Raw genomic sequence first — 22,099 nt, 5'->3', positions numbered from 1 at the left:
CTTCTTCTTCCCCCCCAAACACATTTAAAAGGCCATAGCTTTAGCTGCTTTAGCTAAGATTCCTGCATTGCATGGGGTTGGACTAGATGCAGACCCTCCAAGTGTCCCTATTTTCTAGGGACAGCCACGGATTTACAGAAGATATCCTGGTTTATGGTTTGATCCTGGAATGTCCTGCTTCTCCTTAGGATGTCCCTATTTTCATCGGAGAACATTCTTGCCTGGTGCCTAAAGATATATAATAAAGGTGACAGGCGAGCCTCCCTGGGGAGAGCATTCAACAACGGGGGAGCCACCACAGAAAAGGCCCGTTCTCCTGCAAATGAAAGACTGTGCTTTCAATGAAGAAAGAAGAGTGTATTTTCAGTTGAGAAGAAAAGAAGAATGGGCAAGGGAAAAAGGAAGGGGAGCTGTCAGGAGTGGGGTGGAAAGAATAGAGGTTTGGCAGGGGAGGTGGCGGCGGGGGGAGAACAGGAATGAGGGGGAGGGGAGACAATGGAGAATGTGAGTGGGGTGAAATTTGTGAATAATAATGTGTTAATTGGGAGAAAGTAATTTGTAGTTATGAAGAGGATGGATAAAATTGGAAATAGTCTGAAGAGAATTTAATTGTATATATATATATTAAAATTTAGTGAATATGAAAGAAATTTGGAAGAGATATATAGGCTAAAGGAAGAAAATATTTTAAGATTGCGTAAATGAAAAGGAAAAATATGTAATGAATTAGAATAGATTAATTATGGTATTAAGGAATAATGGCTAATAGGAATAAAAGGCTAATAGAGTTCTGTCAAGAGAACAAGCTGGTCATCACAAACACTCTATTCCAACAACACAAGAATTATACCAGAAAGATATGGAGGTCTCGTACACCTCAGGTAGTGTGGTTGCTGGCCTTGAGCCAGACATCTTGGAGAGTGAAGTCAAATGGGCCTTAGAAAGCATTGCTAATAACAAGGCCAGTGGAAGTGATGATATTCCAGCTGAACTGTTTAAAATTTTAAAAGATGATGCTGTTAAGGTGCTACACCCAATATGCCAGCAAGTTTGGAAAACTCAGCAATGGCCAGAGGATTGGAGAAGATCAGTCTACATCCCGATTCCAAAGAAGGGCAGTGCCAAAGAATGCTCCAACTACCGCACAATTGCGCTCATTTCACACGCTAGCAAGGTTATGCTTAAAATTCTACAAGGCAGGCTTAGGCAGTATGTGGACCGAGAACTCCCAGAAGTGCAAGCTGGATTTCGAAGGGGCAGAGGAACCAGAGACCAAATAGCAAACATGCGCTGGATTATGGAGAAAGCTAGAGAGTTCCAGAAAAACGTCTACTTCTGCTTCATTGACTATGCAAAAGCCTTTGACTGTGTCGACCACAGCAAACTATGGCAAGTTCTTAAAGAAATGGGAGTGCCTGATCACCTCATCTGTCTCCTGAGAAATCTCTATGTGGGACAAGAAGCTACAGTTAGAACTGGATATGGAACAACTGATTGGTTCAAAATTGGGAAAGGAGTACGACAAGGTTGTATATTGTCTCCCTGCTTATTTAACTTATATGCAGAATTCATCATGCGAAAGGCTGGACTAGATGAATCCCAAACCGGAATTAAGATTGCTGGAAGAAATATCAACAACCTCAGATATGCAGATGACACAACCTTGATGGCAGAAAGCGAGGAGGAATTAAAGAACCTTTTAATGAGGGTGAAAGAGGAGAGCGCAAAATATGGTCTGAAGCTCAACATCAAAAAAACCAAGATCATGGCCACTGGTCCCATGACCTCCTGGCAAATAGAAGGGGAAGAAATGGAGGCAGTGAGAGATTTTACTTTCTTGGGCTCCTTGATCACTGCAGATGGTGACAGCAGTCACGAAATTAAAAGACGCCTGCTTCTTGGGAGAAAAGCAATGACAAACCTAGACAGCATCTTAAAAAGCAGAGACATCACCTTGCCGACAAAGGTCCATATAGTTAAAGCTATGGTTTTCCCAGTAGTGATGTATGGAAGTGAGAGTTGGACCATAAAGAAGGCTGATCGCCGAAGAATTGATGCTTTTGAATTATGGTGCTGGAGGAGACTCTTGAGAGTCCCATGGACTGCAAGAAGATCAAACCTATCCATTCTTAAGGAAATCAGCCCTGAGTGCTCCCTGGAAGGACATATCGTGAAGCTGAGGCTCCAATACTTTGGCCACCTCATGAGAAGAGAAGAATCCTTGGAAAAGACCCTGATGTTGGGAAAGATTGAGGGCACTAGGAGAAGGGGACAACAGAGGACAAGATGGTTGGACAGTGTTCTCGAAGCTACGAACATGAGTTTGACCAAACTGCGGGAGGCAGTGGAAGACAGGAGTGCCTGGCGTGCTATGGTCCATGGGGTCACGAAGAGTCGGACACGACTAAACGACTAAACAACAACAACAACAACAACAAGGAATAATGGAGTTCCCCTGTGCCCCTGCTCTTCACCTCTCATCTTGGACCTTCTGGTGACGGGGGGGGGGTTGCTGGGATGAGGGATGAGATGGGGTGGGGGGCTTCAATGAGAAAAAGGTCTGCCTCCTCCGTTCTACTACACATGAGGATTCCTTGGTGGCAGGGGTATCTTTGGGAAGGGGGAGGGGAGGGGGACAGTATAATATATGTATGAAAAGTTGAGTTAAGGATTGGAAAATTATGATAAAGGATATTGCTAAAGAAGGTTATAAATTAAAAATAAGAAAGGGGGGCATAGCTGCCAAGTTCTCCCTTTTTTAAAGGGAAATTCCCTTATGCTGAATAGGCTTCCTTGCGAGAAAAGGGAAAACTTGGCAGCTATGAAGGGGGGGGGAGGGAAAGTCTATAAGATAATGATTTGAAAAATTGATGTTTTAAAGTTAGTTAGTTTGTTTGTTTTTATTTTTTCTTTTATTCTATGTATGTGTTTGTTGGTGTATTTGTTATATTGTATGTTTCAAAAATCCAATAAAAATTAGTATATATATATATATATATATATATATATATATATATATATATTAAAGGCCCGTTCTCATGTTGCAGCCCTCCAGACTTCTCATGGAGGGGGCACACAAATAAGGGCCTTAGATGATATTGCAGGGTCTGGGTCAGTTCTTATGAGGAGAAGCAATCCTTGAGTTATTGCAGCCCTGAGCTGTTTAGAGCTTAATAGATCAAAGACAGCACTTTGAATTGGGCCCAGAAACTAATTGGCAGCCAGTGCAGTGAGGCCAGGATTGGTGTAAGATGCTCAAACCGTTTCACCCTGGTGAGCAACCTGGCCACCCAATTATGCACCAACCGAAGTTTCTGGACAATCTTCTGAGGCAGCCCCACATATAATACGTTGCAGTCATCTAGCCTTGAGGTTACCAGAGCAGAGACAACAGATGTTAGGCCCTCCTTGTCCAGATAGGGGCGTCACTGGACCACCAGCCAAAGCTGATGGAAGGCAATCTGCGGTACGCAGGCTACCTGAGCCTCAAGCGGCAACAAGCGGCTATAAGTTTAATTTACACAAAATATTATTTTTAATTGCATTGTCTATAAGTTGTTGTAAAAGAAAGCTTTAGGCATAGAGCCATTACTTTTCCATAACGGCCTCGGTCCAGTATACCTGAAGGAGCGTCTCCACCCCCATCGTTCTGCCCGGACACTGAGGTCCAGCGCCGAGGGCCTTCTGGCGGTTCCCTCGTTGCGAGATGCCAAGTTGCAGGGAACCAGGCAGAGGGCCTTCTCGGTAGTGGCACCCGCCCTGTGGAACGCCCTCCCACCAGAGGTCAAAGAGAATAACAATTACCAGACCTTTAGAAGGCATCTCAAGGCAGCCCTGTTTAGGGAAGCTTTTAATGCTTGATGGATTTCTGTATTTTAATATTTTGTTGGAAGCCGCTCAGAGTGGCTGGGGGAACCCGGCCAGGTAGGCGGGGTATAAATAATAAATTATTATTATTATTATTATTATTATTATTATTATTATCATCATCATCATCATCATCATCATAGGGTATATTAAGTCAGCTCGGGACTCCTCTCTTGACGTCGTCACGAGTTAAACCTTAAAACAGTGGGAAGAGATGTAATCTGAGTGCCTCGCCAGTGTTTATAAATGTAAATGAGGTTGCTTGCAACACAGAGCTGTACATAGTTGTACACAGTCTGGAGAAAAGAGACAGTTCAGTTGTACCTTAGATCCCTAACTCCTTGATACTCGGACATTTTGGCTCCTGAACTCTGCAAACCCAGAAGTGAGCGTTCCAGTTTGAGAATGTTCTTTGGAACCTGAACGTCCAATGTGGTTTCTGCGGCTTCTGATTTGTTGCAGGAGCTTCCTGCAGCCAATCAGAAGCTGAGCTTTGGTTTCCGAACGTTTTGGAAGTCAAACGGACTTCCGGAACGGATTCCGTTCGACTTCCGAGGTACCGCTGTATGCGATTTTCAGCAGAGAAGCTACATTTCAGTAAATATGTTTAGAACCTCACCCTGGTATCAGTTTGTAAAACTGAAACCAATTGCTTTCCTCTTCTTCCTTTCTTTTGTGTGTGTGCAATGTATCAAATTATCCCTAGCCAAAATTGGGGCTCCCTGGGAAGAAAACATAGTCTTGCAAGAGGAGAATAGATGGGTGTAGGAAGGATTAAGCCCAGAAGTGCCAGCTTGGCCTCCACAACCATGGATTCCCAAGGCCATGGATGCCATGCAGCATGCATGGCCCTGGCACCAAAACTTGTCCCTTCATGGGGAATTTTGTGGGTGTTCAGATGCCCAGGGCCCCAGGGAGTTGGCACCTGTTATTAAACCTCTTCTCTTCCCACCACCATTCTCCCTTTTCCTGTCTTCTTCTGCCTCCGCCGTCTCCATCATTAACTCAGCAGCTGTGGGATTCAGACTGTGATTTGCTGAGTTAACATGCAGCTTGTCCCTGATGACAATCAGCAGATGTGCCGCTAAATGGAACAGTCTGTTGTGAAAGGGGAAATTCCAACACGCGTGTTGGGATCTGTTCTCAGATAAACATTCTCCTGTCACTGTTGAAGCTTTGTGATGTGACAGAACACACACACACACACACACACACACACACACACACACACACACACACACGAGCCATGACAGGTGAAACAAGGAAATGGAACTTTCTGAAAACATTACAGGGAGCAGATAATAATGTCATAGTATTTATAGCTGCAAATGGAAAGCATTCTGAGAGTTTATAGGGGTGAGAGGGCTCTTTGGCTCTGTAGGGAAGCTGAAATGTTCTTTTTCATTCGAACATCTCGCACAAACAACCACAGGTCTTTGCAAAGCATCATTTTTTTTGGGGGGGGGAACCATCCCAATTGTGTCCATCATATCAAAGTGTTTAGATACGTGCCATGTAGGATAGGACTGACTGCAAGTTCATGGGAGTCCAGGAGTATCAAGCTGTAAAAAGTGCCCCCCTGCCCCCACTGCAACCGATTAAAAAAGTGGCCATTTGTAACCCACTTTGGCCTATTCTCTCCCTCCCTCTGTGCTCCCAGCACCATTTTTATAGCATTTTCTTGCCTATGCAAACCTCCCCCCATGCTAAAAGACCAACAGCAGCTGCAATTGGAAATGCAGGAAAACATGAATTGAAAATTTTGCAAGGATATTGACATTCAGAAAATTGAGAATCCCCTCCCTTTCCCCTCCAAAGAGATTACATGATTTAATTCCTCAGACCCTAGATTATGCATTTGTGGTAGTTATCTTTAAGCTCTATTTCACGATTTTAAAACATAATCATACCCGGCGATTGGAAAGATAGGGGTTTTATTGAATGTCTTGAGCAGATAATACTTTGGGTGAATGTTCATTTCTTCTCAAAGATGAAAGGCAATGTGGATGGCTTTGCTCCTGTTGCAGAAATATAGCCCATTGCAAGAAAACAAGGATTTTGTAACCAGTCCTCTGTACTATTTCCCAAAAGAAAATGTAACACAATAATAAAATGCTAGGGTGTGGGTGGGAGTGAGGGGAATAAGCTTTTCTTTTTTTAAAAAAAAAGCGACTCTTATTACATTCTGGATCTATCATCCAACAGTGTTTTGGAATGACATTTGTTGATAAAAAATAAAAAAAGCACACCCACACAAGTTGAGATTTAGGAAGAAATGTACTGCAAATGGAAAAATGTCTTTGGTGCCAGAAAGCTTTCATTTCCCAATCCGTAGCTCAGCCTTATTGATGGCGTGTGTGTTGACGCACAGCAAAATCACATTTGTCAGAGACTGTTTATGTTGAAGCACACAAGTGCTGGAGCTGGCAGCCAAAACATGAGGATCCCTCACCCTGTTCCCTGCTCCCCTCCCTGTCTTACCAAAATATTTCAGGTGTGAGTTTTCCATTTTGGACTTAGGGTTCCAGATAACTCTATAACAGCTGGTGTAAATTATAGAAGGCAGAATGTGGGTTGAAAAGCTGCAGTCCTAAGCGTGATGACTGCCACTGGGAACTACTGAACTCAGCTCTCTCACTACATAGGAAGCTGCCTTACCAAGTCAGTCCCGTTAGTCCACCCACCTGAGTATTGTCTACACTGACTGGCAGTGGCTTTCCAGGGTCCCAGGCAGCAGTCATTCCCAGCCCCACCTGGAGATTCTGGGGATTGAGCTTACGACCTTCAGCATGCAAGTCAGATGTTCTATCACTGAGCTATGGCCCTTCCCTGTTGTAATGTTGAGGTGTGATAGTGCTTAGCTGACTGTATGCTTGTGAAACATGGAATAATAATAATAATAATAATAATAATAATAATAATAATAATATATTTATACCCCGCCCATCTGGCCAGGTTCCCCCAGCCACTCTGGGCAGCTTCCAACAAAATATTAAAATACAGAAATCCATCAAACATTAAAAGCTTCCCTAAACACCATCTCCTCGAAAGATTCCATCAACGGTGTCTCTGAAAATTATTACACATCACTTGGGAAGACAGGCAAACTAATGTCAGTGTACTGGGAGAAGCAAAGATCACCAGTGTCGAAGCAATGACTCTTCAACATCAACTTCGTTGGACATGTTGTGCGGATGCCTGATTACCGTCTTCCAAAGCAACTATTCTATTCCCAACTTAAAAATGGAACGCGTCATGCTGGTGGTCAACAAATGAGGTTTAAAGACTCTCTCAAGGCAAATCTTTTAAAAAATGTAGTATAAACACCGACAACTGGGAAACACTGGCCTGCAAGTGCCCCAACTGGAGAACAGCCTTTACCAAAGTGTCATGGACGTTAAAGATGCTCAAACTCAAGATGAAAGGGAGAAACATGCTAAGAGGAAGGCACGTTTGGCAAACCCTCACTGTGACCAACTCCCCCCCCCCCGGAAACCTATGTCCAGGGCCGGCTCTAGGTAAGGCCCCGGTGGCGCGGCGTGCCAGGGCGCCGGGCCGGGAGGTGGGGCGCTGCGCGACAAAGCCGTGCGGAAGCCGGGCAGGACACTGCGAGGGCGGGGGCGCCGGAGCGATCTCCGTGCCTCAGCGCCAGGGCGCCCGACCTGCTGCAGACTGCCCTGCCTATGTCCCCACTGTGGAAGGACATGTGGATCCAGAATTGGCTTCCACAGTCAAATACTGTTAAAACCGAGTTTATGGAAGACAATCTTACTTGGCTATGAGTGATCGCCAAAGAGAGAGAGAGAGTACTTAGCATCATCTCTATCAGGCAAATTGTCATACTAGCTTCCTTGGACTGGATGACACCAAGGTTCCTTCCCAAGACTATGGTTCCATGGCTAGAAGCACACTCCTGCAGATTCTGTCTCTGTGCATTTCACTCCTAACTCTGGCAGCATAAACAGAAGAATATGAAACCAGGTCAATATTTGTGAAATTAGAGCAGGCTTTTTGGGTTTGTGTGGCCTCCACACAAGCCAATGAAGCCTTGATGTGCATCTGCCTTCCCAGAGTGCTCTTCTTCTCGGCCTCTATTTATGCCTTGTCCAATCCAGCAACTGATTTCTTATATGTAATTAGTTTCTATGTCAGTCAACCATGCCTCTAGAAGTCCCCAGAGGGTCTTCAACGTGGCTCCAGGTACAATGAAAGGGCCTCAGTGACAGTTCTAGGGTAAACAGATGGTTGGAGCTCGCAAATAAAACCTCAAAGGGATAGGGTATGAGAGAGACCAACTCTGAGCTGTTAGTGTCATATATCAAGCATACCATGAGCACGCCCAATAATTTCTTCTGGTTCCTGGAAACGAACTCTTCTCCCTACTTTTTGCTTCTGACTGAGAGCTTTGTTCACGGATGATCTTTTCCTCAATATGGAAGGAGGGCTTTTGGTGTAGTGAGTCTAAAAAGAAAAAACAATATCTACATCACACAGACGACGACCAGAGCTGCATTGAATTATTGAACCCATCTTTTTACTGGGGCAAAATGTCTGTTTTTGAGAGGGCAGCACTCCTCAACTTACCATTTATGGGAAAGGTTTTGTGATTATTTAGGTATGCTGCTTCAACACCAATCCACCCTCTTACAATCACAGAATTGCAGAGTTGGAAGGGACCTTGAGGATCATCTAGTCCAGGCATGGCCAAAGTTGGCCCTCCAGCTGTTTTGGGACTACAATTCCCATCATCCCTGACCACTGGTCCTGTTAGCTAGGGATGATGGGAATTGTAGTCCCAAAACAGCTGGAGGGCCAACTTTGGCCATGCCTGATCTAGTCCAGCTGAATATGCAGCTGTCCCATACAGGGATTCTCTCTCTCTCTCTCTTTCTGAATGGTTGCCCTCATTCCTTTGCCCTCGTTTTTCTCTAGGAATTAAAAACAGTCCATAGCTGCCATACTTCTAGATTTCAAAGGCGGAATTGACGTCCGGGGGAATTTCCGAAAGGTGGTGCCTTGTCCTGGATCTTAGACAAGTCAAATCATGGTGGTTTTTTTTTTTTGCATTTTCGTAAAATCCCAACAACTTTCGGGGTGCCCTGGTTTTTACTTTTTGAAATAAAGCAACCCTAAAATAGCCAGAAAACAACCTAGCTAGGAAGGGATTGTATATCTCTCCCATGCCAATATCGTTAAGGCCACATTTTTATCTGTTTTACAAATTAGATCCATTATTACAGTAATAAAGCAGGATTTGAACATTAGGGCTTCCTACAGATATTTCAGTAAAACTATTGATGGAATTTTAGTTGGGAAGAGACATGATATACTGTTGCAGAGGATTTGCTTTTAAAAGTCCTTGGTAAAACTCTGGGATCTGCCATCATTAAACGTACATCGTTCAGTCAAGATGGCTCTGCGATGATTGCTGAAATATAGTTTTTTTATTATTATTATTGTTCCTGCCACATCAATAGCACATGCAAGAGCTGATTCTTTTCTTTTCCTAGGGCTATTTGTCGACCCCGTTGCCTTTGTCTTCTTCCTAAGACCAGGACGAAAGCCCTATAAAAGCCTTTCAGATACGAAGCCTCTTTACTGCTGGGTGAGATGCAGAAGTCTAATGCTGCTTTCGATTACCATAAAACTGCCAAGTTATGAATGCCTCAGGCATAGCTACATGGACAAAGTTGTTACTGGGTCACTATAAGCTGCACAACAATGGAAGCTTTGTCTGTCATTTGGGAAGTTCTGTAAGGATGTCCATGACATCCTGGTTTTTATCGCGGGAGAACAGCGGCCATTTTGGTTGATGTGATCTCGTGTGATTTCGTAGCATGACCCCCCCCCAAAAGCAGGTTTTTTTGGGGGCGCGGCACAACGTGAAATCTTGCAAAATCGCAGCAACCAAAATGGCTGCCAAGGTCATGCAATTATAAAGGGGGGGGGAGACGGCATCCAGAAAGATGGCACCCTGGATTTTGACTTCAAAGTGTTGGAGACTATGAGAAGGTTACTGAAATTTCACATTTCTTCCCTACACCGTGAGGTCCCGGGGTAAGTTACAACAATTTAAAACTAAAAATTAAAAACAATGCAAAACTAGTCCATGGTTTGTTACCATTACTAGCACTTTGGACTCAGTTACAGGTGGCTCTGTGGGTTAAACCACAGAGCCTATGGCTTGCTGATCAGAAGGTTGGTGGTTCGAATCCCCGTGATGGGGTGAGCTCCCGTTGCTGGGTCCCAGCTCTTGCCAACCTAGCAGTTCAAAAGCACGTCAAAGTGCAAGTAGATAAATAGGTACCACTCCAAGCGGGAAGGTAAATGGTGTTTCTGTGCGCTGCTCTGGTTCGCCAGAAGCGGCTTTGTCATGCTGGCCACACTGACCTGGAAGCTGTACGCCGGCTCCCTCGGCCAATAACATGAGATGAGTGCCACAGCCCCAGAGTCGGTCACGACTGGACCTAACGGTCAGGTGTCCCTTTACCTTTACCTTAGTCAAAAAACAGTGTTTTGGATGCGTTATAAACATGCAACACCAGATGGTGGTGGAGAGTAAAAAAACCCCTATGCAATTTTACATAGTGTTTTTTTGTTATAATGATTTGATTTCTGACTCATAGAGTGTTTGTTTTTTGCTGTGTGTAGATCCACCCCCACATTAAAAAAACAGTTTATGTAACTTGAAAGTACAAATAAGAGGTTCTCCAAATCCCTAACTCTAGAGCCCCACATCACGGCAACTGAGCCAATCTCAGCCAATTCCTGCCCATGGGCATAGTGATAGCAGCACAGGTCCATCTCTTGTCACCAGAGACTGCTCAGTGCTTCTGTGGGCTGTGAACACACTGGTAGCAACAGCTTGGAGAAGTATTCCAAGAATCCACCTTACCTTTCCTTCACAGTGCATTGGAGAATCTGCAGGAATGCCTTCATGCTGCAAAAAATGGACATCTGCGGAACTTCTGAAAGTCTTGGGAACTTTGCTGGCTCATGGCTTCTGCAAGGATCACATAACTCAGTTAGCACAGGTTGACCAAGTCACTAGGATCATAGAATCATAGAGTTGGAAGAGACCACAAGGGCCATCCAGTCCAACCCCCTGCCAAGCAGGAAACACCATCAAAGCATTCCTGACACTAGCAGCAGGCTCTTCTGCATAAGACCCACCGAAATGAATGGGAGCTGCACAGATGTTGAGCATCTGTAGAATGAGATGCTTTGGGTGGGTTGTGCACACAAGGTGTCCAGGGGAAGCCCTGTAGCTCAGTGGCAGAGCATGTGCACTGCATCTGAATGGTCCCAGGTTCAATCTCCAGAATCTCAAATATGTCTGGGAAAGACTTCCATATGAAGTCCTGGGAAACCACTGCCAATCAGTATAGACAATACTGAGTGAGATAGACCGAGGCAGACTCTCTATCAGGCAGTTTCCTCGGTCCTTAGTCAGAACTGGCTTTATGTGGTCCTTGACAAGGTGGTCTCTGTTGGGCCCTCTCCTACATCAGCAGGATGATGCCACAGGGGCATTCTGGGAAATTAAAAATGGGAGCTTGCAGAATTAGACATTCAGCACTGCCAATATGCATGTCACAGGGCAGGCATAGCAGGCCCTGTTTTTGTTATATCCCACCTTCCTTAAAGGAGCTGAAGGTGTTCATGGTTCTTCCCCTCCCCTTGAGATCCTCACCACAACCTTCTCAGGTAGGGTTCTTCTGCATATAGACTCTATATGCCAACAATACCGAACTAGATAGACTAATGATCCTATGCTCATAAATCCTAGTCCAACCCTTTAACCACTGCAACCATGGGCTATCTAAAACTGTTGGGTACCAGGCCTGCCCAAAGTGTGATTACATGCGATTACAGAGTTGGCAGCAGTTACCTGGGCACTTATGTCCTCAAAAACATGCAGCTTCCTCACAGCCACTGCCCCATGGTCACGGAGATGCTCTCAAGCAGACCTGAAGGGGGAGTAAGCCATGACAATCAAAAACATTGATGATGGGTATGAAAACCATTAGAGCTCAGCTCCTGGCCCAAGACATTTTGCTGCCATTGGCCAAGACAATGACAGTTTCTCTACGACCACCGCATTCCATGTAGGAAAGTCGATCAGCCTGGCAGCTGACTCTTACTTTGATGTGGACAACAGAACAAAAGAAGACCAGCAGAGGCTGCTGGACCAAAGGATCATCTAGTCTAAGAAAGTGCTGGGTGAGGCTTTCTTCATATTTCATGTTTAGAGAGGCACGGAAAAGACTATGAAGAGGGTACCAGTTTGATACGTAACATGGGGGAAATTTGTAGGGTAGGTGCCTGGTTTCGACATCATGTGGAATGGGGCTCCTGATCAGATGGTACTGTATCTGCATGTTGCTCTCTCCTGCAGAATGCACCGATCCGTTGGGTATATAAGGTCAAGATAATATTTTTGATACAAGCGGTATACTGTATATGTATGTTGACTGTTTAAATGAATAGTTCTGCAAACCACTTTGCAAGTTTTCGAGTGAGTGAGAGGTCTTCTCGATCACTGCCAAGTCTTCTAAAGAAGAATGTGAATCAACAGAAGTTCACAGTTCCTCTCTTGCCCTTTCCAAGGAAGGAAATGGGAAGTCTAACAGTAGACATTGTGTGTGTGTGTGTGTGTGTGTGTGTGTGTGTGTGTGTGTGTGTGCATGGATAGACAGACAGACAGATAGATAGATGATAGATAGATGATACATAGATACGGTAGATAGATAGATAGATAGATATAGACAGAGTATGCACATAGGAAAACAGCATAAACAATATGAACTCTTCTCCCCCCCCCCTTTCCTTCTGCAGGAATAAATACTTGAGACAAGCAAAGTACTTTGTAAATGATGCATTTGTACGGGTTCATGCAGCCTGGTTCAATTATTCCAAAACCCAGCAATTTTCTCATATCATTGAATCTGGTTTTATTGCAAATAGGGTCATAGAAATAGTCATTCCCAGTGATAATGGACTTAGTTTATCTTAACTATTAACACTTCCAGAGGCTGTGTGCTCCGGCACAGATACAACATTTATGTATATATATGTGTGCGGTTGTGCATATATTAATAATGAAGTAACCTTATCTCGTACAATCTGAAAACAAAATTGTGTAATAGCAGGCAGCAAAGTGTGCTGGTGTAACTGGAAGCTGGTGTATCAGGCTCACCAAACGGGCTGATAATGAATTAATCAGGGAGGATGCTTCCACTGTTCCTCTAGCTTCCCACGCGTCAACCGATCCTCCGTTCAGCGTTCCAGCTCTAATGTTCTGGACGCATTCGGTAAATAATAGGGTATAGCCTCCTTTCACAGCAAGAGCGAAGGATGGGGTTCCCCTTTGTCAGGTGCAATTATCCAGAGCCGTGTAAAACAACCACAAACATCATGTCCCGTTGCAACCTGATTAAGAACATAAGAAGGCCCTGCTGGGTCAGGCCAATGGCCCATTTGGTGCAGCATCCTGTTCTCACAGTGGCTGAACAATTGCCTGTGGGAAACCAGCAAGCAGGATTTGAACGCAAGAGCACTCTCTCCTCCTGTGGTTTCCAGCAAATGGTATTCAGAAGCATTGCTGCCTCCCACTGGCAGAGGGCCTTCTCAGTAGTGGCGCCCATCGGATGTCAAGGAAACAAAAAACTATCTGACTTTTAGAAGACATCTGAAGGCAGCCCTGTTTGGGGAAGTTTTTAATGTTTGATGTTTTATCATGTTTCTAGTATTCTGATGGGAGCCCTCTTCTCAATGAATTTGCCTAATCCTTTTTTAAGGCCACCCAGGTTAGTAGCCATTACTGTCTCCTGTGGCAGGAAGTTCCATAGTTTAACTCTGTGTTGTGTGAAGAAGCACTTCCTTTTATCTGTCCACGAGTTCTAGTGTTATGAGAGAAGGAGAAAAAACTTTTCTCTGTCCACTTTTCCCATGCCACATATAATTTTATAGATTTCTACAATGTCACCTCTTATATGCCTTTTCTCTGAACTTAAAAATCCCAAATGTTGCAACCTTCCTTCATAGGGGAGTTACTACATCTCCTTGATCATTTCGGTTGCCATAATAATAATAATAATAATAATAATAATAATAATAATAATAATAATAATATATTTATATGCTGCTGCTGATCTGACTGGGTAGCCCCAGCCACTCTGGGTGACTTCCAATAAATTATGGAACCATATTTAAGCATCAAACATTTAAAATGTTCCTATACAGGGCTGCCTTTGGATGTCTGATCTACTTGACATCTGATGGGAGGGCGTTCCACAGGGCAGGCGCCAATACCGAGAAGGCCCTCTGCCTGGTTCCCTGCAACCTCACTTCTTGTAGTGAGGGAACCACCAGGCCATCAGAGCTGGACCTCAGTGCCTGGGCTGAACAATGGGGGGTAAAGATGCAGGGCCGTCTTAAGCATATCTGGCACCCTGGCGCCGTGGTGCGAAGATCCCTCTGGTGCCCCACCCCACCCCGTTTCCCAACATGGCTGTCTGGCGGGCACAGCACAAAGTGCGGCTGCTGCAGGCGCAGCAGCGTGGCACCCCCCCCCCGGCGCCCTGGCGCCCTGGCACATTGCGCCACCCAGCCTTGCCTTAGGGCTGGCCCTGTAAAGATGCTTCTCCAAGTATATAGGGCTGAGGCCATTTAGGGCTTTAAAGGTCAGCACCAACACTTTGAATTGTGCTCGGAAACATACTGGCAGCCAATGTAGATATTGTCCAACTCATTAATACCCTATTTGAAGTGAGCTGGACAGAACTGTACACAATATTAGCGGGCTGCTACAAAGTTAGTGGTTTGGGCTGTGTGGGAACATCTCTCCAAAGGCAGATATGCAATTAGTTCAGGCATCCCCAAACTGTGGCCCTCCAGATGTTTGGCCTACAACTCCCACGATCCCTATCTAACAGGACCAGTGGTCGGGGAAGATGGGAATTGTAGTCCAAAACATCTGGAGGGCCGAAGTTTGGGGATGCCTGAATTAGTTGAACACCTATGGAAGCTGATACAGAAGGGAGGTCCCCCCCCCCCGGCCACTGCTGATGCTGCTTTTCATGCAAGGCGATACGGTATATTCTTAAGGCTATGTGAGTGATCTATTCAACTGTACCACATTTCCTTCACAATATGGGATCCTTCTTAAAAAGCACTGGGGGAAAATGGGGTTGCATCCAATGCCGTGAAATTGTTGTGAGATCTGACAATGAAGGGTTGTATACAAATTTAATAAATAATAATAATAAATTAATTTTAGTGCTAAGTGAAAGTCACTAAGTGGGACATTTGTTGCACCGACAGGATGTTGTTGCAGACGGGAATTTACAAGTATGGTACTGGCAGTTGTGTAACAGTTGCACAAGAATGAACCGTTGAGAAACCAGCATCTGCTTAACAGCTGTTTGTTATTGGAGGGAGAGGTTTTTTTTTTAAAAAAAACAACAACCAGCAGGATGGCTGGCTTTCAAAGGACCCCCCCCCCAAAAAAAATGTGTTTTGTATTTAAAAGTAAAATACAAAACGGACCTCCTCCGCTAAAGCATTCCAAGAGACTTGAGACAACCAGCTTAAAGCTTCTGCTTTTCTCTCCATTGCAAGACTTTGTTTCAAGGACGAAGCTGAAAGATTGTATGGCGAAGGGCTGTACCTCTGCTTTGCTTGCAGAAGGTCCCTAATTCAATTCCCGACATCTCTGGGTAGAACTGAGAGATCCTCCGTGTGAAGCCCTGGAGAACTGCTGCCAGTCAGTGCAGCCAATATTGAGCTAGATGGACCAATGTTCAGCCTGAATATAAGGCAGTTTCTTATTTTACCAAAAAACAAAACGGAACACACACACACAGAGAGAGAGAGGGGGGGGCTGAGGTTTGTACCTGTTCCTTGCAGGGCAAGGTGTACTCTGAAGTCTCCGGCAGGTGCATCGAAACTTGGGAATCCTGGCTCCCAAACCTTCACGGGAGCCACTGCTGTTCTCCTTTCCCCTTCTGCAAACTCCTTTAAAGCTGTCAAAGATGTAATCAGACGAGGTGATCAAACCCAGTCCTCTCGAGACCTGGAAACAAGATCCAGAGAGGAGCCGTTCAGCTGCAGACTGGCCAGGGCTGAAAACACTAAAGTTTCCATTGAAATTTAAATGAAGGGACTTGAATTGCTCAGAAAGGGAGAAGGCGAAGCTTCTGCGAAGGCTGGCAGGCCAAAAGCACTGGGCCGCCTCTCAGACCAATGAGGGATCTATGCAGCTCATAACGGAATCCGAAAGCAGAACCAAACACTTTGCTGTTGAAGCAGACTTTGCCAACAGAGCGTTTAGCTGTGCAATTTTCCCAGATATTTTTTTACTCCTACGGCTGAGTAGTTTTATTGCTGGATCAAATTAAAAGAAGAGGAGGAGGAGGAGGAAGGGCATAAAGTCACAGAGAAATTGATTCTTCTTTTGCTTCATGATGTCTGCAAACACGAAAGCCACAGAAAGCTGCGGTGTGGGTTTTGCATGAAAAATGTTGCGTCCCTTTTACTTTCCGCAGGGAAAGGAGGACTTAGGATATGAGATCTTAAGGACCTAGAAGAGGCTGTACTTTCCTCAGCTGCATTGGCGTGAGCTAGATAGAGCCCTCTTTTTTGGCTTGGGCACAAATAATAGATGTCATTTGGTATTGCAAGGGGTTGAATCAGATGACTCTCGCGGTCCCTTCCAACTCTACAATTCTATGATGGGCAATAAAGAGTTCTGTTCAGGCATTGACAGGGCATGTGGAGGAATCAAGTGTGGACTGGGCATGGCATGTACAGCCCTGCCCTATCTCAGAGCTGGCCCAAGACTTTTTGCTGCCTGAGGCAAAGGACAAGATGGCTCCCCTTCCCATGTCCAGAAAGTGAATGGACTGAGGGCTGAGTCAAACTCTGGCAACAAGCTATCAGCATCCGTCAGCACCCTAAGAGCTGCTGGCTAGTTTATGTCACTCTCTTGCTTCTACCCTCCAACAGAGGGCAAGATCCAAGGAGGTGCTGCAACCCCAGAGGTGGTTGTCTCCCTCTGCCCAATGGTTGCGCCGGACCTGCCCACCCCAATATCCCTGTTCCCACCACAGTGATTTCCCCCCCCCCACTTGGATGGCTTGAAAAGAGGGTTAAACAAGTTCAGGGAGGTAAAGACTGTGTTCTGCCTCCACAGTCGGATGCAGCAATGCTTCTGAACACCAGTTTCTGGAGACCCCAGGAGGGGAGAGTGCTGCTCTTTGACATGGCGTTTGAAAGCTTCCTCCGTTCCCAGGATGGAGGCTGAAATCAGCTTTCAGCCTGGGCGGATGTACACAGCAAAAGAGACTGTTTGCATTTGGCCAGGGGAATTTCAATTTGGCCAGGGAAATTAATTTCAGGTTCTGCATCTCGTTGTCAATGAGCAGCTGTTTCTTTGAGAAGGGGTGGATGTTGTTTCAGGAACTGTGGGCCTGCTACTTCTCTGCTCAGCCTGTACATTTTGGTGACGGAGAAGGCAGTTGCTCTGATCTGGTGGCACCATCAAAGTAGGTCTTTGGGACAGAAGCCCAGGGCCCTGCGCAGCCACAGGAGCAGGAAAAGCCCAGATGCAGCAGCTCTGGCTTACCAGGTTTTTAAGTATGTAAAGCAATATCATCTAAAAAAAGGGACTCCACCACAAGACCATTAAGCCCAGAGTCTCAAATTACAACTGGATGTGCGGAATATCTTTCCATCAGTAGGCTAGTTTTCACACACATTCACCTCTGCCCTCTAGCCTCCAACCTGGTGACAGCAGGCTGATTGGCGCTGTGGTCTAAACCATGGAGCCTCTTGAGTTTGCTGATCGGAAGGTCGGTGGTTCGAATCCCCACGACGGAGTGAGCTCCCATTGCTCTGTCCCAGCTCCTGCCAACCTAGCAGTTCGAAAGCACGCAGCACAAGTAGATAAATAGGTACCACTGTGGCGGGAAGGTAAACAGCATTTCCGTGCACTCTGGTTTCCATCACGGTGTTCCATTGTGCCAGAAGCGGTTTAGTCATGCTGGCCACATGGCCCAGAAAGCTGTCTGTGGACAAACACCAGCTCCCTTGGCCTGAAAGTGAGAGGAGCCCCACAACCCTGGACTTAACTGTCCAGGGGTCCTTTACCTTTTTCTTTTTTTTCTTTTTTACCTTGGCACAAGTAGCTGGACCACAACTATCTTGCCCTTGAAACATCTCCAGCTGGTCCTGTCTTGGACTGCCCAGGTGTGCGCAGGGCTGCAAGGATGGACCATGGAGGAGATTTTGACCTTGCAGAAAAATACTTCCCAAGGTTGCAACACTGCAACCTTCTCGCACAAGACGCTGCCTTCAACCCCCGCATCACTTGGTACTAGGCCAAGAACTTGAACTCTAACCCCTCTCTCCTTAAGACCAATATTCAACTTGGATTGAAAGAGGGTTTGTTGTTTTTTGCCACCAACATACTCAATCAACATAATATTCTGTTTTCAACTCTACTCAGGGAAGGGCTGCAGCCCAGCAGCAAGGGATCTGTGCTTCATACAGAAGGTCTCACTTTTAATCCCCAGCATCTCCAGGTAAGTCTGGGAGAGACAACTTTCCTGCAACTCTGGAGAGCCATTGCCAGTTAGCACACACAATATTGAGCTAGGTGGACCAATGATCTGACCCAGGATAAGGTTGCTTCCTGTGTTCCTAGATCCTAATGGAAAATTCAGAACAAATTTCATCGAAAGGAGAACCCCCTCAGTGCATATCTCTAGCATATTTTTTTTAACGTTCAGCACAGCAGAAACATAAGGAGAGGAAAATTAAAAAATTCCTTCAGTAGCACCTTAAAGACCAACTAAGTTTTTATTTTGGTATGAGCTTTCGTGTGCATGCACACTTCTTCAGATACCAGAAGTGTGCATGCACACGAAAGCTCATACCAAAATAAAAACTTAGTTGGTCTTTAAGGTGCTACTGAAGGAATTTTTTTATTTTACTTCGACCCAGACCAACACGGCTACCTACCTGTAACCATAAGGAGAGGAGTCAGATTATTGTGCATTTCTAGACTTACTTTCCGGAGCTTTCGTGGATGATGGTGCTGCTTGCCAGGAGCTCCATCTGCAAATGAGCTATATACAGAGTTTCTCCGCCTGTGTATATTGGTGCAGCATGTTTAACACTCCTGTCATTTGTCCGAAGATCAAGTGAGGGGAAATGTCAGTGCCAAGAAGCAGCAGCAGAAAAGCTACAGCTTGCAGAATAAATACAGGCTCCTCTTGGCCTATGAAAGCTTTCGTTTGTATCTCTGTCTCCACTTCCTCCTGTTGCTCTTGAAAACTGAAACTCTTAAAAACTTGAACTCGAAGCTCTTGCGCCTCAAAAGGTTTTCCTTTTATTTGTTTGCACAGTCGAAAAGGCAGCTCTTGGTCAGCTTTAAGGATGCTTTTTCTTCTGGGTCATAAATAAACTAAAAAGGCATCAAGCTGAACGCAAGGGTTGAACTGATATTCAGAAAAAAATTGTGGTTTCCCCCAAATTATTACAAAAACACGTATAAATTGAGGACACTTCCAGACTGGCTATGTACACAGTATAAATTTAATGCACACACACACACACACACACACACACGAATTCTGGAAACTGTAGCTTGTTAAGGGTGGTTGGAATTGTAGCTCTGTGAGGGTTAAACTACATTTCCCAGGATTCTTTGGAGTGGGGAATGTGCTTTACATGTATGGCGTGTTTGCAACCTAAATCATTGTTTTGCAGGTAGGAGTCAATCTCAAACTGACAAAGTCACATGGTGAAATTAAAAGGGCTTTTTGGCACTATTGCACAACAAGCCCATGTCAAAAAAAGGAGAGAGGAAAAGCATTTCTACGGTAAGGAAAATGATGGGGAAATGCACTACAGAGCATGGGATAGTGCCTTAAACAACATTGTAAACAACATTTATGCAGCAGCTAAAAAGCCAATGCAATTCTGGGCTGCATCAATAGGAGTATAGCATCTAGATCAAGGGAAGTAATAGTACCACTGTATTCTGCTCTGGTCAGACCTCACCTGGAGTACTGTGTCCAGTTCTGGGCACCAAGGTTCAAGAAGGATACTGACTAGCTGGAACGTGTCCAAAAGAGGGCAACCAAAATGCTCAAAGGCCTGGAAATGATGCCTTATGAGGAACGGCTTAGGGAGCTGGGTATGTTTAGCCTGGAGAAGAGAAGGTTAAGGGGCGATATGTTAGCCATGTTCAAATATATGAAAGGATGTCATATGGAGGAGGGAGAAAGATTGTTTTCTGCTGCTCCAGAGAAGCGGACACAGAGCAATGGATTCAAACTTCAAGAAAGAAGATTCCACCTAAACATTAGGAAGAACTTCCTGACAGTAAGAGCTGTTCGGCAGTGGAATTTGCTGCCAAGGAGTGTGGTGGAGTCTCCTTCTTTGGAGGTTTTTAAGCAGAGGCTTGACAGCCATCTGTCAGGAATGCTTTGATGGTGTTTCCTGCTTGGCAGGGGGTTGGACTGGATTACCCTTGTGGTCTCTTCCAACTCTATGATTCTATGAAACCCCCACCCCCCAAACAAATCAGAATAGATACTTAATAAACAGCTGGTGTTTTGTAAATTCGCTGCAAGCAAATCAGGATGAGTGCTTGATAAATAAGCAGTCTGGAAGCGACTTTGCTCCCCAGCCCCCAAAAGCCAGGGGCGAATACTATGTACAGTTTCTGGAAGAACCAGAGCTATTGTCTCAGCTTCTGCAGTGCTCTGGCACGTTTATGAACATTCCAGCTGCTCAGCTTTTTCGTTTAAGAAGTCTACAGATGAGGCTTAGGAATAAATGAAGATCAGGGCTAATTCCCTAAAAGGAAAACCACTGCTGGGCTCCTGGGGAAAACATCACCATGGTTTATCTAAAGTCAAGTACTTCTTTCTAAGCTGCAGTGAACTAGGCTAGAACGACAGAAGGATGAATGCTGCAACCAGAATGGCCCCGCAGAATGGGCACTCAGTGGTATATAATACAGTAAAGGTAAAGGTAAAGGGACCCCTGACCATTAGGTGCAGTCGTGACCGACTCTGGGGTTGCGCACTCATCTCGCATTATTGGCCGAGGGAGCCGGCGTATAGCTTCCAGGTCATGTGGCCAGCATGACAAAGCCGCTTCTGGCAAACCAGAGCAGCACATGGAAACGCCGTTTACCTTCCCGCTGTAGCGGTTCCTATTTATCTACTTGCATTTTGACGTGCTTTCGAACTGCTAGGTTGGCAGGAGCTGGGACCAAGCAACGGGAGCTCACCCCGTCACAGGGATTCGAACCGCCGACCTTCTGATCAGCAAGCCCTAGGCTTAGTGGTTTAACCACAGCACCACGTGGTATATAATACAGTAGTATTTCTTAAAATAAATTAGAAATATCTCATCATTTTTTTTCCAGGTTAGACAAAACCAGCAACCTCTCCATTGGCACTGAACTGGACAAGCAAATTGGCAAGGCAGCTACAGCAATGACTTCTCCAAAAGGATGTGGGAGAATGTGATGCTCACATCTAATACCAAGATGAAGGTCCACCAGGCTTGCGTGTTGATCACACTGCCGAGTGGTGGGCAACTTGCCGCCAGGAGCAATGCCTCAACGCCTTCCACATGCACTGCATCAGGAAGATTTTGGGCATCACATGGCAAGACAGTGTTTCAAACAAAGATGTGCTCTCCCAAGCCCACATTCCCAGCATGTTCACACTCCTGTCTCAGCAACGTTTAGGCTGGCTTGGTCATGTCCACAGAATGGAAGATGACAGGATCCCCAAAGGATGTGCTCAATGGCTTTGTAGCATGTTGGACGCCTTCCGACCTGAGGGGCTCATCTTCCAGCGTCATAACTTTTATATGCTTGTTGTCTTTGTCCATGGAGTTTTCTTGGCAGGGATACTGGAGTGGCTTGCCAGTTCCTTCTCCAGGTGGATCACGTTTAGTCAAAACTCTCCACTATGACCTGTCCATCTTGGGTGGCCCTGCATGGCATAGCTCATAGCTTCCCTGAGTTATACAAGCCCCTTCGCCACGACAAGGCATTGATCCATGAAAGGGGCATAAATTTGCTGGTTCCAGCCTATTTTTTGTTGGTGGGCAAGTGAGATGGCAACACTGGTCCTGAACATAACAGGCACCCTCTGCTGGTTCAGGCCAATGGTCCATCTGGTCCACCATTCTGTTCTCGCAG

The 22,099-nt window shown here is 45.4% G+C and overlaps 1 protein-coding gene across 5 annotated transcripts in view; it reads right to left on the bottom strand.

Annotated features, from left to right (window-relative positions):
- C1H14orf180 (chromosome 1 C14orf180 homolog) overlaps nucleotides 1-19,073 on the bottom strand; it is a 38,646-nt gene extending 19,573 nt beyond the window's left edge. For 2 of the 5 annotated variants that reach the window (XR_009557130.2, XM_088673528.1), the window contains exons 1-5: nucleotides 18,941-19,073; nucleotides 15,765-15,943; nucleotides 11,759-11,837; nucleotides 10,763-10,870; nucleotides 8,196-8,328 (exon numbers count right to left, since the gene is read on the bottom strand). Coding sequence is in view for 4 of the 5 variants with exons in the window: in XM_088673528.1 (XP_088529654.1) it covers nucleotides 8,196-8,328; nucleotides 10,763-10,780 (151 nt within the window). In the remaining variant the exon portion in view is untranslated. Of the gene's footprint in view, nucleotides 1-8,195; nucleotides 8,329-10,762; nucleotides 10,871-11,758; nucleotides 11,838-15,764; nucleotides 16,161-18,940 lie in introns of those variants that run through there. The other 3 variants (XM_088673541.1, XM_088673544.1, XM_088673533.1) reach the window with 3 other exon arrangements.
- Between the last annotated feature and the right edge of the window lie 3,026 nt (nucleotides 19,074-22,099).

Source organism: Zootoca vivipara, chromosome 1 (assembly GCF_965207765.1).
Source record: "Zootoca vivipara chromosome 1, rZooViv2.hap1.1, whole genome shotgun sequence".
In the NCBI taxonomy this organism is placed as follows: Eukaryota; Metazoa; Chordata; class Lepidosauria; order Squamata; family Lacertidae; genus Zootoca; species Zootoca vivipara.
The sequence above is the reverse complement of the archived record's forward strand: the minus strand, read 5'-3'. Positions and strand labels throughout refer to the sequence as shown.